This window comes from Palaemon carinicauda, chromosome 11 (assembly GCF_036898095.1).
Source record: "Palaemon carinicauda isolate YSFRI2023 chromosome 11, ASM3689809v2, whole genome shotgun sequence".
Taxonomy (NCBI): Eukaryota; Metazoa; Arthropoda; class Malacostraca; order Decapoda; family Palaemonidae; genus Palaemon; species Palaemon carinicauda.
In genome coordinates, this window is record NC_090735.1 from 125,004,003 (window position 1) to 125,018,189 (window position 14,187).

The window sequence follows — 14,187 nt, forward strand, 5'->3', positions numbered from 1 at the left end:
GGAAGAAATGGCAGATGTTTTTTTGGGGGCCATTTATTTACCCTTCAAAAGCGCGGGAAACATCTTCCTCCAGTTTGAAGTTTGTTTTGACTCCAAACACAAACATTTTCCCACCGGAAACAACAACATTTGCAGTTGCTCTTGGTTCCCTAACCGGACGTTGAACGAATCATGACTCCCAATGGGGATGATTCTCTCTCGTTCCTGGATGAATCGGGAGATGAATTGGTGAGTTTTAGCTGTGATTCATCACCCATTGAAGGATATTGGGTATTTTATTTATTTATATTAAAAGGATTTTTTAGTTTATGTCCTAAAACTTGAACGAATCATGACTCCCAATGGCGATGATTCTCTCTCGTTCCTGGATGAATCGGGAGATGAATTGGTGAGTTTTAGCTGTGATTCATCACCTATTGAAGGATATTGGGGATTTTATTTATTTGTATTAAAAGGATTTTTTAGTTTATGTCCTTAAACTTGAACGAATCATGACTCCCAATGGCTATGATTCTCTCGTTTCTGGATGAATTGGGGAGTTTTAGGTGTGATTCATCACCCATTAAAGTATATTATTTGTTTTATTTATTTATATCAAAAGGATTTCTTTATTTATGCCCGTAAACTTGAGGCATTAATGCCCATTTTGGGCATAATCTGATTTAAACCGGTACGCTAACTGTATAGTTATCAATATATATCAATTGTCTTATCAATTTTATATATCAATTGTCTTTTAATTGTTTATCTGGTTGTATTATTTTGAAAGTTAATTCCTACATGTGTAGAAGGATGGATGAGTAAATTTCTATGAAAAAACATAGGATTTTGTTGGTCCGAATCCTATGCCTTGAATGCCACTTCTGTTTGGTTCAGTTACTCGCATTCAGGTTACTGCTAGCCTTAATCAGGTTACTGCCATACTCAGGCAAGTTAATTCTAGCCTCAGTCAGGTTAGTATTAGCCTCAGGTTATTTTTAGTCTCAATCGGGTTAGTATTAGCCTCGGTCAGGTTGTTTAATCTTGGTCAGGTTAGTATTAGCTTCTGTCAGGTTCATAGCCTCAATCAGGTTAGTATTAGCCTGTCAGGTCATTAAAGCCTCAATCAGCTAAGTATTAGCCTCAGTCAGGTTATTTAGTCTCTATCAGGTTAGTATTAGCCTCAGTCAGGTTAGTTTTAGTCTCAATCAGGTTAGTATTAGCCTCAGTCAGGTTATTTAGTCTCGGTCAGGTTAGTATTATCTTCAGTCAGGTGTATAGCCTCAATCAGGTTAGTGTTAGCCTGTCAGGTCATTTATAGCCTCAATCAGCTAATTATTAGCCTCAGTCAGGTTATGTAGTCTCGGTGAGGTTAGTGCAAGTCTCAGTCTGGTTATTTATAGCCTCAATCAGGTTAGTATTACACTCAGTCAGGTTATTTAATCACGGTCAGGTTAGTATTAGCTTCAGTCAGGTTTATAGCCTCAATCAGGTTAGTATTAGCCTGTCAGGTCATTTATAGCCTCAATCAGCTAAGTATTAGCCTCAGTCAGGTTATGTAGTCTCGGTCAGGTTAGTGCTAGTCTCAGTCAGGTTATTTATAGCCTCAATCAGGTTTTATAGCTTCAATCAGGTTAGTATTAGCCTCAGTCAGGTTATTTATAGCCTCAATCATTTTAGTATTAGCCTCGGTCAGGTTATTTAGTCTCGGTCATGTCCGTGCTAGCCTCAGTCAGGTTATTTATAGCCTCCGTCATGTTATTATTAGCCTCAGGTTAATATTAGTTTAAATCTGGTTATTTATGGCCTCAATCTGGTCAGTATTAGCCTGTTAGGTTTGTTTTTAGCCTCAGTCAGGTTAATATTAGCTTATATCAGGTTATTTATAGCCTCAGTCAGATTATTTATAGCCTAAATCAGATTATTTATAGCCTCAATCAGATTATTTATAGCCTCAATCAGATTATTTATAGCCTCAATCAGATTAGTATTAGCCTCAGTCAGGTTATTTATAGCCTCAATCAGATTGGTATTAGCTCAAGTCAGGTTATTATTAGCTTAAGTCAGGTTATTTATAGCCTCAATCAGGTTATATATAGCCTCAATCAGGTTATTTATAGCCTCAATCAGATTGGTATTAGCTCAAGTCAGGTTATTATTAGCTTAAGTCAGGTTATTTATAGCCTCAATCAGGTTATATATAGCCTCAATCAGGTTATTTATAGCCTCAATCAGATTGGTATTAGCTCAAGTCAGGTTATTATTAGCTTAAGTCAGGTTATTTATAGCCTCAATCAGGTTATATATAGCCTCAATCAGGTTATTTATAGCCTCAATCAGGTTAGGGTTAACTTCAGTCAGGTTATTTATAGCCTCCCAAATGTAAACAATGGAGTTAGAGTAAGAATTAGTCTTCACATTTCAATCAACCGATACAACAGTTATTATGCACCAGCCCCCATTTACCATATCCAGAAAAATTCCAAGTTATCCAGTACTCGTACATTTCTTATAGCGAATTCCAGTTTTGCTAGAAATTATTATGATAATAATAAGCAGATCTTGTGATAACTGTAATGATTGTGTGGGACCACAATGGGTAACTTAGGTTAGGTTAGTACAAATGTAAGGATTTTTATATTCTCTATTGACGGTGGGAGCCTTTGTATATCAGCGGCCATCAACTAACCTAAACTTTTCCCCCCAACCTAACCTACAAGCCGTATCCTTACCTACTTACCTAATGAGGGGTGCTAACGCCCCCCTGCGACTCCCCTTACACTGCAGTATTCTAAGTTAAACATAATACATACAGGTGGCCGCTATCGTACATATACCCCTTCTGTACGGGTAACAAATGACTGCTTTGTCTAGACCTAACCTACACAAGAAGTTGTGATAAAGGTGTATTTTTAGCCGTATGCATATTCTTTACAGAAACTTAATTTCTATGATTCAGAAAATTTATATTTTCTATGATTCTGTTTATAAAGAATTTAATAGTTTTCAACCTAATGAATTGGGACAGAGCATTGCCCTTTCACCGTCTCTTGTACATATTGAAAGTTCCTGGTTGGAAATGTTACAAAAAAAAAAAAAAAAAAAAAAAAAAAACGCCCTGGAAAAGAAAACCCATTTGCTGCTTTGGTCTTCCCAATGGGTGCATCTGCTGTCGCCTCCCCTTGTTTGGTCTCCCTGGAGGATGGTGAGGAGTAAGGAGCCCTATGATCTGCTTCGGGGGCTTTCCATTGTTTTGGTGGTTGTTGGAGCACCGTCAGTGTTTGCTGTACCCTTTTGGAGGCTGGAAACTCTTCACTTGTCTCCGTGCAGACAGCTGACAATGAGCTTGACGTCTTGGGCTACTTTATTTAGGCCCCCCCCAAGATTGTGTTGAGGGTGCTTGTAGACCAGGATACCTCTGTGCCCTTCTCCGGTCGTCTTCTTGGTCTCGGATTGAACTGTATCGGACTCTTGGTCTGAATGAACGGATTGTGTCCTAAAAATTGGCTGCGGAAAAGGAGACCGAATATTGTTCAAATTCTTGAAGGTCATCCTTTGAGGAGGAGGACCAATTGTCAAGATATGCAGAGTAACTGTCAAAGAAACGTATTGCGGTTATGCCACTAGATCAGGGGGCTACTGACCAAGATCAGTTCTAGGCCCTGTTTGGCCATACACAAAATCAGTTGACATTCCTTTCTTTCAAGCCGAGTTCTCTTCCGGGAGGAGGAATTACAGACCCTTCAGATTCTCCCATTCCCAACCAGGGTCCAGTGCCCACCGAGACGGATAAGACTGATACAGAATTAACTTTTCTGAAGGTCTTAGTTCTAATTCGTGAATTAGATGACTTGGCGAAGCGTCATCCGAGCCCATAGAGCAGGGGTGGCCAACCTATGGCGCATGCGCCAACAGTGACGCATTGCACGATTACAAGTGGCGCAATATACCCCAGAGATAATTAATTGAATTACTTTTCTTTAAAACTGCTAATTATGTTCATATATTTTCATTAGTACTTCCAAGAATAGCTAATGAATATTATCAACGCAAATTCAGTGTCAATAAAGTAAGTAGAGTTTTAAAGGATTGAAAGGGGGTTAACGTTTGTGTGGTGCATCTGAATTAGAAGTGAAAAATATTGGTGCATGGGAAACAAAAGGTTGGACACCCCTGCCATAGAGGGAGGTCTAATTTCAAGAGATTCGTGCAATAGAGTTCCACAAGGTGCTCTGACGAGCCTTGAATTTCCTTGATTCAGGGTAGTAAGGGAAGCCTTAACCAAGGTTGATCTTCAGAATGCGGGCCGTAGATAGAGGAGAGACTGCGTCCTGGAAAAGGCTCCACCCGCTCATTTGTCAGTTGACGACGTGATAGAGGAGTTGACAAAGTGGTCATCGCTGGAGACTGAAATTGGAGGGAACTTCCTTTTCGGCCTCTGAATTCACAGCGGTGGAGCCGGTATTGATGGCGAGCTTTCTTGCTAATTTGTGGATAAACATTGGTCAGGAACAGTAGCCCTCTTCTCTATGTCCCATCTTCCCTTGTATGATCTGTAGAAAAAGTTCACGACTTTCACGTTCTTAGAAAGCCTATCAGTGAGTTAGTGAGGTCCTAAAGCGTAGGGATGCTTCTTCAACCGATGGAACGGAAAGCTGCCCTAGCCCCTAGGAACTCATAAGTGTTGGTACGACTTCGCTGTTTCCACAGCAAGAGGTCAAGGCAGTGGTCTAGAAATGTTGGAAAGTGAGTCACTACTCCCTTATCCATCAAGCAGTAACCTTTAGGGGCAAAGTTTGTACATAAGCAATGTTCCAGTGATGCTTTTAGGTCACTGAAGGGACCAACCTCACCCACAGAGGTTTAAAGGTCGCTCATGAATGGCAGAGGCAAGGGACAGTGACATTGCCCTAGCAATGCCCTAGAGACGGACCATATATTATATGATCAGCGCCCAAGCCTCCTCTCCACCCAAGCTAGGACCAGGAAGGGCCAAGGAGTGGCTGCTGATGACTCAGCAGATAGACCTATAGGCTCCCCCAAACCCCCCAACCTTAGCTCACAAGGATGGTAAGGTTGCAGACCCTAATGGCACTAACGAGTCTGAGCGGGACTCGAACCCACGTCTGGCAAACATCAAGCAGAGACATTACCAATCAGCTTCCATAAAATAATTTACAAAGTCTGGGAATGTCTCACCACAACAGAATCCTGAATTCTGGATGGAGGAAACGGGCCTAAATGCATTTCTGGACATAATTTCTATGGATTCAAACCAATCCCGGAGGCCGTTGATAATGAAATCATGGCCTTGGACGAGACAGTGGGATTGTAGGTGATATTGGTGACATCAGCAATCTTCTAGACGAGTATAATGAGCAAGTGATGACTGAGGAGCTGGTGGGGTTGCATAAGGAGCAGGAATAAGATGTTGCGGAGATTTCATTGGAGGAGGAGGAGGGACATAGCAAAAAACCTCTCTCTTCAAATAGATTAAGGGAGGTGCTGAAAATGTGAGAAACCGTAACGTTTTGAAAAAATCCCTTTACCCAGACAAGGTTTGGGCAGGATGAGCAGTGATTCTATTTACTGATAGTGCGATGTTGCTTTTCCCATGATTTTAAAGAAAAGATGAAAACATTTGTCTCTAGATATGTTCCTTGTGAAAGCTGAACCTAAGGGTATAGGAAAAGGGGATCAAATTAAAAAAAAAAATGTAAATAACTTATTCAGTATTCAGTTTCTGATAGTGAATGTAGGAAGATTCTTCCTCTAAGTAGTAACTGCCCCTCCTCCTCTTCTCACGTCTCTCTCCCCTCAAATTCCAATAAAATAATTTTAAAATAAGTGTGTGTATTTATGGAAGTGTGGAAGGCATCGAGTGTATTTCTTTTATTTCTCATGGGAAAAATTGTTTTAGTTTAGTACAAGCCTTTAAATTTGTGAGCTTGCTCTAAAATGAATTAAACTCATAAACTGAGGTACCTCCATATTTTATGATTGCCCTTTAAAAATAGTAAGTTATATACAATAAAGTAGTTGCTTCACTACTTCACCATGTACAGTAATCATGGAGTATTCATTATCCGCTTTATTTTTATTGAAAGGAAAATTAACGCCCATTTGTTTTACATATTTTAGGATGATTGCTCAAGTGTAGAGAGTGGGTCAAACGCAGACAATTCCAGAAGTGGAACCCCCACACAGCGTCGCAAAGGTCGTGCCAATAAACGTGGAAGGAAAAAAGTCGTGGGACCAAGTAAAATGGGCTACAAGTTTGGGTATGTGGTCCATTGCATAACTAGTTTTTTTTTTTTATTTTGTCATGTGTGTAGAGTATTATTATTATTTATAATTTTCTATCCCAGAGAAATGCAGTATGAGGTATTTGTTACTCCATGAATACAAACCGTTGTTCTTCCATATGAGTGTGACTTCAGCGTGGAGCCAGACAGGCCATGAAAACTTGACAAGGTAGTTATAACTGCATGGTGCGGGGAAGGCCTGCCCACCTTTTAGTCATCAAGACAAGCACTTTTGTACAGTACTCTTGCAGCCTCTCAATCTTAGGCTGTTAATTCTTTTTATTTCTAATTTCAGAATAGATAGAAAAGTGCAGGGATATGTGGTCGTTTCCGGGTAAAGCTGGTAAGAAGTGTGGCAAGTTTATGTCCAAACAGGCCACTGATCCGCATCATCTTTGTGCCTTTTGCAGGGTCCATGACTGTTTGCAGTCATACCATAGTTAAGAGTATAAGTCAGGGCCGCCTGTACGGAGGGAACTACCCCCATGGAACATTCTTCTCTGTCACCTGCACCTTCAGGGGTACCACTGACCAGTGGAGTCATTTGCACTTCTCTTTTGGAAAGTATACAGCATCTCTGAGAGAAAGGATTTTTGAAATCTTCTCATTAGATGTCTGAGTATCTATTACAGTCCTTTACAGCTTTCTACCACAAAAAGTAGTCCATTTTTTTGCCATTGGTGATGTAGAAGGGTACTTCTCTGGTCGTACCATCTCTAGCAGATCGTGGACTTCTCTATCCTCTTCACTAAGAGAAATACTTCTTGGTTGCAGCTCTGAAATGTCAGCGCTCAGCCTTAGTACAAGTGTCCGACTAAGAGTCATATACCTCTCCTCCTTGTGGGAATTGTCTGTGCTCAGCTTCAAGCAGTCTTGTTCATCTCCTGACCTCGGGGCCCCCTGAGTGGTATGTGACCAACGGTTTCAATTCTCTGGGGGTGTGCCTTATACCAGCCTTTGATAAGATTGTCAGACAGAGATTAGACTCAAGATTGTCTTTCTTTTGGTCTTAGCGTTAGTGAAGCAAGTTGGCAAGCTTCGTGGTATCTCGTATGTCGCCAGTCATTCTGAAGGATGGAATGACATCTTTTACTTGTTTCTACACATCATACAAACTCATCCTTTAATAAGGAGGATATCATTTCAGTGCAAGTTGGAATCGGTCGTTAAAGTTGGATTACAAATGGTTATCCAACTGGTTTGGGGAATGAGGTGAGCAGCCCCACTCCCTTTCCAATCTGAGATTTCCCACTTTTGTTTTGACTACTATTGTGTACTTATGCGCAGACATCACCTGAAAAAACTGTCTCATTTCTCTTTTTTTTGCAGGAAGTGAATGGTTATTTGTGATGGAGTGGAAGCAATAAGTTTGTGTTTGCCGGATGAAGGGAGGACGTTGCCACCGGTTTATGCCTAAGCCAGCTGTTGAACCTCACTTTCTCTGCGCCTCTTTTAATGGGTATGATTGTTTGCAGTCATCCCCATGTTTAGAGTGTAGGTTATTACCTCTGGTGCAATGAAAGGAGCGAAGCGTTCATCAGGTTTGGACTGGACAATGCTCAAGAAGACTTTTGGTAAGTCCTTCACTGCTTCTAGCTTCAGAGGGTGCTACTGCTGCTGTTGCACATGTACATACAACCCTGGGTTGATCCACGCTGCAGGTGTCAAGAGGACTTTGATCTACATCTGTTGAGTTTTCAGGTTCTCGGGTGTCTGGGAAACCCCTTGTGTTTGTTGTTCCCCTTCAGAGGCTCGAGACTCATCATTTGAGACTATGCGGACTGCTGATAATAAGTTTGGCCAAAAGAATGCTTGGTCTTCCTTCGATCTTTTTGGTAGACCATCCATGACTTTGTTTTATGGTGTAGGATTGTGATCAAGGAAGGCCCCTGCGCCAACTCTTGAGATCCCGTTCCACATCTCCTTTTACCTCTTCACGAAAAGATTCGTGCATGCTCTGCCTTATCAAGCACACCAACCTGCCCCTATTAGGAGGAGTGACAGTAGGGGAGAAGAGGAGGGAGAGGGAAATGATAATGCTGGGATTCCCCCTCCACCACTGGTGAGAACCAGGGGTTACTTGTCTTGCTATTGGGCAACTTGGCAGAGACATAGTTCCTAGTCTTGGGTGGTGAGTGTTCTTTGGGACAGTTACTTGCTACCATTCCTAAACCACCAGCCTCTTTCCCAATGGAGCAGCCAACATCCATGAAGGCCCTGGCCATGCGGAGAGAGGTGAAAGGAATGTCGACTTCCTAGTGGAGAATGCGACTGGGACCTGGAAATCAGTCATCGACTTCTCTTCCTTGAACAAATTTGTTCATCAAATGAAATTCAGGATGGAGACAGTACAGTTTGTGCTGTATTCAGTCAGAGAGGGAGACATCATGCTTTTGATAGACCTGAATGACTAGTATTTCTAAGTGCTGGTTTATCAGTCCTCTTGAAAGCACCTCCGCTTCTCTCTCTATGGTACGATGTACCAGTTCAAAACTCTTTGGACTGTGTACGGCTTCCCAGGTGTTCACACTGGTTTTTACCTAGGTAGACGCCTGGGCCCACTCACGAGGGATGTATCTTCTGGTGTATCTCGGCAATTGGTTGCTCTTGGGTTGGCTTCCTTGGAGAGGCAGTTGTTTCAGGATCGAGATCAGATTTTCACATTTTGCCATGATCTGGGGATTGGCAAAAAAAAAGATCTTGTCCTTATGTCTACGTAATTGTTGTTTGATTAAATATTCTCAATATTTTCCTTTAAAGGTTTAAAGGTCGCTCATGAATGGCAGAGGCAAGGGGCAGTGACATTGCCCTAGCAATCAGGACAGTGCCCTAGAGACTGACCATATGTTATATGATCAGCGCCCAAGCCTCCTGTCTACCCAAGCTAGGACCAGGGAGGGCCAGGCAGTGGCTGCTGATGACTCAGCAGATAGACCTATAGGCTCCCCCAAACCCCCCAACCTTAGCTCACAAGGATGGTAAGGTTGCAGACACTAATGGCACTAACGAGTCTGAGCGGGACTCGAACCCCCGACCGGCAAACACCAGGCAGAGACGTTACCAATCAGGCCATTTCCCAGATTTGTGATGTTTTACCTTACTGAAAGATCATGATTTGAATTATTGAGATATGTGCAGTGCAGTACAGTAGGTGTAAATTTAAGGGGTATGCATACAACCTGGAATATAGGTAAAGAATATCCTGCTTGGCATAGGGAATTTTCTTAACTGTTACAGATCCTCAAAGAAGTGTCACCATTCTAATTGTGACCGATCCTATTTTACTATGGTTTTATGTAAATTAAATTTACTTGAGCATCTAGTTAACCCTTTTACCCCCAGGGTTTTTGGAAATTTCCAACCCTTAACCCCCAGGGGTTATTTTTTTTTCAAGCACATTTTGCAGTATATTTTTTTAAAATTGCTCTAACAGCCTTAATTTTTGTCATAGATAGGTCAGGTTGGTCTCATTCTCTTGGAAAATGCCTGAATTTTCTCCAAAAATTATCAAAAATATGCAAAAAAAATTTTAAATAGCATTTTTTTGCAAGGACGTACCGGTACGTCCATGGGGGTAAAGGGATGAGTTTTGTGAAACGTACCAGTACGTCCTTTGGGGGTGAAAGGGTTAAGGAAACGGTTAATTCTGTGTTATTATAAAAGAAATTTATTCTCAGTTGTGTTGGTAATTTATCTACATGAAATGGCTTGAATTACATTTTGTTCATTCACAGATGTTATCTGAAGGAAGACCATGGACAGCCAATATTTGGAGTGCAGTTCAACCAACACCTGCGAGAGGGACAACCTCTCGTCTTTGCGACGGCAGGAAACAATCGTATCTCGGTTTATCAGTGTATAGAAGATGGATCAATGAAGTTACTTCAGTGCTACAGTGACCCTGATGTAAGGCTAATATCTTCTTAACCCTTTTACCCCCGGGGTTTTTGGAAATTTCCAACCCTTAACCCCCAGGGGGTTATTTTTTTTCCCAGCACATTTTGCAGTATATTTTTTTTAAATTGCTCTAACAGCCTTAATTTTTGTCATAGAGAGGTCAGGTTGGTCTCATTCTCTTGGAAAATGCCTGAATTTTCTCTATAAATTATCAAAAAATATGAAAAACAAATTTTTATAGCATTTTTTTGCAAGGACGTACCGGTACGTCCATGGGGGTAAAGGGATGGCTTTTGTGAAACGTACCAGTACGTCCTTTGGGGGTAAAAGGGTTAATATGAAATCAATTTAAATTACATTTTTTCTTGACTTATTAGTACATTACAGTATTCTAGTTTATGGTAATGAATTGACTAAAAAGATTTGTGAAAATAATGTGAAAAACATAACAAACATTCAAGTACTGTACTGCATTGTTTATCAAAATGTTTTGAATGGTTTTTGATAAAGCATATTGATTTCATATCATATAAATTTTCTTTGCATTCACGATAACAGATTTGAAAAAGCTTGACTCGGTTCTGAAAGGAATTTTGTCAGATGCTTCAAAATTTCAGTCCGCAATATTTATGGTTTTAAGGAGTTGCTATTTATTGTTTAAATTCTAACATGTTAGCAAAACAATAGTCATTGGTCCATGCTTATGACTGCTTAGAATATATCTAAATAGTCTAATTAAACTATTCTTTGATCATATTATTATTATTATTATTATTATTACTGTACTTGCTAAGCTACAACCTAATTGGGTGCTATAAGCCCAGGGACCCCAACTGGAAAAATAGCCCAGTGAGGAAAGGAAACAAGGAAAAATAACATTTTCAATATCAAACTTACCCGATGATCATATAGCTGCATCCCTGCTGCCCGACAGAAAAAATCTACGGGCGGAATACGCCAGCGATCGCTATACAGGTGGGGGTGTACATCAACAGCGCCATCTGTCAAGTAGGTACATAAGTACTCGATGTCAACATAGAACCAATTTTCCCTCTGTCGTGCCACAGGCAAGACCTACTAAATACGCCGTCCCTAACTGGATTTGTTTTCACAACGAATTGGTGAAGTACACTATTCCAGTTTTGAGCTTTCGCTATGCAGGGGTTTTATCTTCATTTCAAAACTTGAACTCGTTTTGGATAGATTTAATTATGGCCGACCCTTCCCTTAGACGGAAGTGTTGGTGACGAAGAGAGTATGGACTCTCATTCACTTTTAAATGGCCGACCCTTCCCTTAGACGGAAGTGTGTTTAGGTTTTTGGTAATTTTGCTTAACAAGTTATAGATCTATTTATTTTATATCTCTCCGCCTTTATAGGCCTCTTCGATTAACTTTCCATTTATTATAAACTTATAAAAATTAATTTTTATGTTTGTTTATATGCGACCTTTCCTAATAGTAGGCGGTCCTTACTTGGAACCGAAGTTAATTAACATTGAGCCCGTCATTTCGTATTTACCTTTTAAGAATTTATACTTTTTTAATTTTAATGTTTTTGAAAGAATTTCTTTGATAGTCTCGTACTGTTTTCAAAGATGAACTAACGTTTAGTTTAGTCTCCGCAGTTGGTGACGTTCAGAACGTTCAACATGCGCTCTATCGTTACGATAGAGAGAGAGTATTTCACGGTTTCACGTTGCAGTAAGAGTAAACCGATTCTAGCGTTTCGTTCATTCTTTCTTAGCTTAAATGGTTTAAATTCTAATAAAGGAACTTTTTATTTGGGAAACCTTTCAGTTTTTTCCTTTAGCGAATAATATGTTTTAACGATATATAATTGGGCTCTTCTCTCAGGTTCTAAGTCGAGAGAGAAGAGAGAGAGAGATAGAGACGGAGGGAGAGAGAGGAGAATAAACGTTTCGTTCAAGCGGGTAACGTTGTTCTCGTTTTTTACTCTTCTCCCTAGTCGCTGTAGGGGAAGAAGGTAAAACGTTTCTAGAGTTTTATTCTTGTTCCCAGGCTTTATGCGGTGAGAGATTTTAAACGTAGTTTATTTGATCTAGTGTTTAGTCTCTTTTCCAGCCACTGAATTCTTTATCTTTAATTATGTTTTTCTGTTGCATTGTAAAATGTTTTCGCAATTACTACCTTTTAATGAAGGATAGGATTGCGTGTTTCAGGTAGAAATCAGTTAAAGTTTCGATTTCAGTGAAATAGTGCTAACAGAAAATCAAGTGATAAAGTGATATGCGCAAAGTGTTACAGTGTTGCGTTCGAGGGTTCGTCTGTTCGTGCCAGTTGTTCACCTAGTCCGGGACCTCTTACAAGCTCCCAAGCCCAGGGGAGAAGTAATGTCGAACGACTTATGGGTTCCACAGGCCTTGATCGACGAACAGACGTTTCCCTCGGTGGTTTCGGGTGTATCTACACACGTTGCCGACGTGATCGCCCCACCCACACAAAGACGAGAGAGCCCATTTATTCCTCGTCTGCGGAAGAGGTTTCTCGCAGAAACCATGGACCAAATCTTGCAGCTTTTTAGTGCAAGTCGGTCCCTTCCGCACAAGTCCAACGGCCTAGGTGTAGCCACTGGGTCAGTTCGGACTCGCTGCAGTCATCCGACGACTGCACACCTCCCAAGAGAGGCAAGGTGGTACCGCAACAGGCAGTAACTCCGTCTGTTGCCGCACCAGCTGTTTTAGACCCTCAGTCACAACGGACAGTAGCTCCGTTTGATGCCGTCTTTTATAGACCCTAGTGGTCCATGCTGCAGACTATGCAGTCTCAGCTTGCTTCCTTCATGCAGGAGTATCGTGCTGAGAAGGTTGACTCTGCACCTGTTAACCTACAACCTGCCACGGTTGTGCGCTCAGCAGATACTGCGGCTGCCTGCTCCCACACTCCACCTGTGAGAGCTCCACCACCGATGCGCAGTCGACCCTGCCAGACGCATGTTCATGCTGCACCCTCCGTTGACATGCGTGAGCTACCGCATCAGCAGTGGGAAGGTGCTGTAAAGCTGCCGTGTTTTGCCGCAATGCGGCATGCTCCGCAACCCACGGCAGTCCCTCCCACGCACCAGCACTCCGCTTTTGTTGTTGCCAGCTCCCACACTCCGACTGCGGAGAAGGTTGACGATGCACCCGTTGGCCTACAGCCTGCCACGGTTGTGCGCCCAGCATGGCTGCCTGCTCCCACACTCTTGTTGTGAGAGCTCCTCCACCCATGCGCAGTCGACCCTGCCAGACGCATGCTGACTCCCACAGACACACGGAGCACTCCGTTGCCGTGCGTGAGCTACCACAAGCTGCCGTGTTTTGACACGGTGTGTCAGCCTCCGCAACCCACTGTGGTTACCGCCACTCGCCCGCAGCAGACTAGTCAGTCAGGAGTTGAGGCTTCCCCACACAGCTTTGGTTGTTTGCCAGCTCACAGACTGTCAAGCAGTTACATGACGTTGCCTTCTGGTCTGCTACTATGCTCCAGTGCTGTATGTCCTCACGCACCTGTTGTGGTTGGCAGTTCAGTTTTTGACAGTTCACAGACTGTCAAGCAGTTACATAACGTTGCCTTCTGGTCTGCTGCTTATGCACCAGTGAAACCCTCACTGAGATAACCTAGCTTTTCTCGGACATGGTTCCTGTAGATGAGAAAGTGCTGTTCTCCCTCCTTCTGATATTCCCTTGAGGACTCTGTCATTTGGAGAGGAGCCTTAAGCTGCTTAGCCTCCTATGGACTTTAATTAAAGCATAACATGCTTCCAGGGATGGTAATGGTTCCGCTTCAGTCGCTAATCCCGTCTGTTGCCACACCTGCTCCCATAGACCCTAATGGGCTTTGTTGCAAGACATGCAGTCCAAGCTTAGTCCTTGTTAGAGGATTTTTTACGGAGAAGAACCTTCTAGCCAACAACCTTCCTACCGGTTGGTTGTACGCCCTGTTGACGCTGAGGTATCCTACTCACGTCCGCCAGTTGAGATGGTTCCTCCACCGGTGCGACCCAG

The 14,187-nt window shown here is 42.1% G+C and overlaps 1 protein-coding gene across 2 annotated transcripts in view; it reads left to right on the plus strand.

The window, feature by feature from the left end:
• Nucleotides 1–14,187, plus strand: part of LOC137649771 (polycomb protein EED-like) — a 33,075-nt gene continuing 18,888 nt past the window's right edge. Inside the window, exons 1-3 of one of the 2 annotated variants that reach the window (XM_068382719.1) lie at nt 1–228; nt 6,121–6,260; nt 10,019–10,190. In XM_068382719.1, coding sequence (XP_068238820.1) covers nt 172–228; nt 6,121–6,260; nt 10,019–10,190 — 369 coding nt within the window. In that variant the 5' untranslated portion in view covers nt 1–171. Of the gene's footprint in view, nt 229–315; nt 389–6,120; nt 6,261–10,018; nt 10,191–14,187 lie in introns of those variants that run through there. The other variant, XM_068382721.1, reaches the window with a different exon arrangement.